Here is a 4,594-nt window from a genome sequence, read left to right on the forward strand (position 1 = left end):
AAAAGGTTGAGAAACATTGCTTCAGCTGGGTGACTGGTTAAAAGGGGACACCTGTTCTCCTCCCAGGTGTTTGGATCTAGCATTGTTTGCTTTTGATTACAGACTTGTGAAATGGAAATATTCATTCAATCTGCAGGAAAAAAACCCAACTTGTTTAGTTCTTGTTTTGACAGGAAAAGTAATATTTTGTATCATTCTGACCTGCTTTTCTTGTCCAAATAATTTCTTGCTTTGGCAGTCAAACTGAAAAATTAATGACCTGCCGACCGTTATAAAGAAGAGCCTGTTCCTCAGTTTAACATGAAGAATATTAGCTTCTCCAGTACATTTTTCCCTTCAAAATTAAAATAAACTTTTTCAAACTGTGATACTTTCTTAATGCTGTATCTTTACTTGGGATGTGCTCCATCACAATGGCAACTTTATTGAGTTTCCTCATGGGGTATCTTACTAAGCCTCTAATGAATAGATTCATATGTAATTGTAAGATCATTAACAATACTTTTGTTTAAGGGAGAAATGTGGCCATTGACTAGGCTTTAAGTGGTATTTAACAGAGTGTTAAAAAAGACATGGCATTCTCTTTTTGTGGCTATTTGACTTGACAAGTTGCTAAATAAAATATGAAAGAAGAAGAAAATAATTTGATTTCAAATAAAACCATTTTTTAAATTCTGCTTTTATCTCTTACTGTATTCTAAAACAGGTACTCACACAACACTATCTATTTTTCATTAACCCTTTCTGTGCTTCAGTTTTTCACATGCACAACAAAGGTGTTTTCGTACCTCAAAGTCCCTTTAAAAGCACTCACAGTTTCATGAGTCCTGAAGTCCCTTCTACTGCAATGACTCTGGGTGAAACTTATGCTCTTTCAAAACCTTTAAGTGGGTTATTTCTACATACAGGATAACCTGGATATTAATTGTCCCCTGAGTTACCCCAATTAAAGCCATGTCAAGGTAGCTATATGCAATTTTTATCAGCCTGCCTCATCCTCTAGCTGTTAAACAGACAAGATTGTTTCCTAGGATATCTCTTCTTGTCCATTTTAAAATCATTCTGGTCATGTAGATATTACTAAGGTAGGGTAAAGAATCTGCAGACAAAACCACAATAATTTAATGTGTCTTTTTGCCCCCACAAAGTTGCAAATAACAGCCAGATTTTTGGTCCAGTTAGAAGGAGGCCAGTGTTTGGGTTTCAGGATTCTGAATTTCTTCTGCTTTATTTCACCTCATTTCACTTTAAAGGGAATAATATTTCTATTTCTTTTTCCTCTCCAGCAATGACAATGCAGTTCATAAGTCATCGCTTTCCTGATTATCATGATCCAACTATAGGTGAGTAGGGATTATTGTTTCCTTTAAACTACCCAGTCTGGCTTTTCTGTGCTATTTCTGCTACGAAGCTCTCCTGTTCTATACTTGGATACTTTCTCCACAGTGAAGTCTCTGTATGAATTAGCGGTATGGCGGAAAGGCAGGTTGTTTGTGGTCCCCTAGCATAGTGGTTTTCAAACCTGCTTCAGTCGCAGAACCCTTTCATATCACTACTTCTGCTTCACACCCGTACCCCTGCGTGAGCTGATGTTAACCAGCCGGCAATGGAAGTGCACAGCCTCCCAGCCTGCTCTGCCATTAACCCCAATGTCTGTGCAGAACCCCTGACGATGTATTGTGATAGCCCCAGACTTCACTGAACACAGTTTGAAAACCAGTGCCCTAGCACCTACTTGTAAGCCTCACAGGACTTATAATACCCATAGTCTGAGCTCCGTTTTTAATGACCGTTTGTCTGTATTATGATCATATGATAGTTATTCTGTCATCAAAAACTGTGGGGAAAAAATTAACAACATGGCTCCATAAAGTTTTGTTTTTTGTTTTTTTTTTTTTATGGAGCCATGCATGATCCCTAACTAATGCAGTCTGTATAGTTACAGTAAAAACATCTATGAAGGAATGATGCTATTCAATATACTGTATTCAAGCATGAAAAAAGCCCATTCTATATGGATTTTTTTTTTTGTCTATCAAACTATCTTTTCATTAAAATGTACTTTGGTATGGTTCATATAAAATAGCAGAATTGCTAGTAAATGTACTGTACTGTAACTGCAATAGAGGATCACATTCTGTTCTGGTCTATATTCAATTGATTAGCATTCTTCCATCAAATAATTGAGCTCATGATCAGTAAAGGGTTAACATTCATCTAAGGCCATTCATTGAAAGTTGTCTTCTTGAGAAACATGCATCAGGTTTATGGGCCGTGTTGTTGGGTTGGGCTAGGTAGAAACTGGGGCTAGAACACAAGTTTATGAGCTTGTCTTGTGATTCAACTCGTTTTGAGGCTCAGCAGAAACATATGCAACAGGATCAGAAAAACCACTAGCTGAAGGTAAAGTAAGTCCTTAGTGGTTAATCCTCTCTGTGCCAGGTGTTTAGTACTACGTGAGAAGAGCTGGGTTCATGGGAGCCGTTTGTTGTTCACCACAAGAAGTTGTTCCACAAAACCCAGCATCTTTGTGCATAGGGCAAGTAGTCTTAGCATTGTCTACAGACAATCTCGTAATAACTGACTGTTTACATATACACACACCTCTTCCTTTTTTGGAGCACTCTTCTAACATCAGATCATTTGATTGGCTGTTATGGAGAAGGATTTTGGCATCATTCCTCCTCTTTAGGAAAGATAAGCAAGTGGGTGTGTCAGGCAAGGAGCGTTCCTTAAAGTATTGCCCTTGGTCTTGTGAAGAGATGCATGTGAAACAGGTATCCTTGCCAACTCTCAGAAGGGTTATGACAGTATAGTTCCAAGCTTCTGCATATCATTTCTTTTAGTTGTTGCCTTAAATTGGTGCTTTAAAAAAAAAACAACCTGTGTCGAAACGCACATTCTGATTCTTGTTGCCCATCAGTTACTGCTGCTTGAACCTGAAGAGGTTGGGTGATTCTAGGTATCACCTTTAAGAAAATGGAAGGGTGAGTAATGAGCACATAGTTATCCCTTTGGACATCCACTAGGTACATCCATCACTTGGGATTAACTTTGTGGACATTCTGTACTGACAGATGGCTGAAAGCAAACATTTATCTGACTATAAAGAAGAAAGCTTGCAAGACAAAAGTTTGAAAGTGGCTGTTCAGAGTACTTCATTGTTTGCATCTCTAACCTTTTCCAGATCTCTTCACTCATTGCTGTCTGATATTTCCTTCTGGCAGGCAGTAGTTAGGCTTTCTCTTGTATTACCTGAATTAATCCCAAATATAGTTAGTTTGTGAACTATGACCTATTTGAGTGAACAGTTATTGTTTAAGAGGAAGTTGGGGCTTTCCTTTCCTTTTCTTTTATATGGTGTGCATAGCAATTTCCTGCTTCTCAGCTCAAGCAAGGCAGGTACTTTGGGAGCAGCTGGGCATCTCTACACATGCATTTATACCAGCTTAAATTTACTGCACAGTTAGTTACTGCCCAGTAAACAAGAATAGGCTAATGTCCAGATGCACAGGCATTAAAGTGGATTAATGCTTTGTGTGGACTGACTTGGTACTAAAGGTGTGTGTGTGTGTGTGTGTGTGTGTGTGTGTGAACTGACTTGGTTTAGTACAAACACACACACACACACACAGTTACTGCACAGTAAGTAACACTTGTTACTGCGCAATAGCTTACTGTTCATAAATTTGATACCTGCATAATGCAGATATTAAATTTATGCTCAAGTCAACATAAGTCACTGTACTTACTATGCAGTACAGGTATGCACATGTAGACGTGTGGCTGTGCAGTAATTTTGGTTACCCGCAATAAATGCTCATGTGTAGATGTGTCCACTGAGTGGCAGACAAACTAAGACCTATAAAGGACTACTGAGGAAACAAGGATGCTCAACTTCTGGCCAGGGGGCCCAAGCCAGTCCCCAATTCCATGTCCAGCCCATGGGACTCCCCACAAATCCTGTGGAAAGCCCTCTAAGCTCTGGTCCTGAGCACTAGATCAGCTTCATCACAGCTGGATGGAGGTGGCACAGGGCCCCAGAGACTAATTCTGGCTGAGCCAAGATTGGGCCCTGAGGACACGCACAACTGCCTCTCAGCCACAGTTGGGCTCTGGTTGGGTGGAGGTAGCGTGAGGCCCTGGGGACCAATCATGGGGTGCAGAGATGGTTCAGGGCCCAATCCAGCCTGTGGACTGGCCCTCGTCAATTAAACAGCACTGTTTCAGCTAAAAGAGCAATGTTGGTACAACTACATATAAGAGGGTTTAAACTGGTCATACACAAGAACACTGAAGTTTGGACCAACCTCTCAATACTAGGGCAAGAGACATAACTGAAGGAAAAGCCTTCTTCATTGTTTTATTCTAAGGTTTCTTGGTTTAAACTCCAAAGAATCTGCCGGCTATTTCTGCTGCCTATGGAACAAAGAAACACAGCTATGAGTTACCTTCTTGGCACCAGGCTCCTTCAGCATTACCATCTAAGTGGAGGCCAGAAGATCATCCAATAAGAGAGAAGCTGATACTGTTGAAGTTGGCATTGCAAGAATCAGATATATTTGCACTTGTACAACAGACCCCAGCACCTGTC

At 40.2% G+C, this 4,594-nt stretch overlaps 1 protein-coding gene across 1 annotated transcript in view; it reads left to right on the top strand.

Moving 5' to 3' along the window:
• The window catches only part of RIT2 (Ras like without CAAX 2), a 293,525-nt gene that overhangs the window by 79,607 nt on the left and 209,324 nt on the right, over nucleotides 1-4,594 (top strand). The window contains exon 2 of the mRNA XM_019531825.1: nucleotides 1,287-1,343. Coding sequence (XP_019387370.1) covers nucleotides 1,287-1,343 — 57 coding nt within the window. The remainder of the gene's footprint in view (nucleotides 1-1,286; nucleotides 1,344-4,594) is intronic.

This window comes from Crocodylus porosus, unplaced genomic scaffold (assembly GCF_001723895.1).
Source record: "Crocodylus porosus isolate Cpor-Errol unplaced genomic scaffold, CroPor_comp1, whole genome shotgun sequence".
NCBI classification, from domain to species: domain Eukaryota; kingdom Metazoa; phylum Chordata; order Crocodylia; family Crocodylidae; genus Crocodylus; species Crocodylus porosus.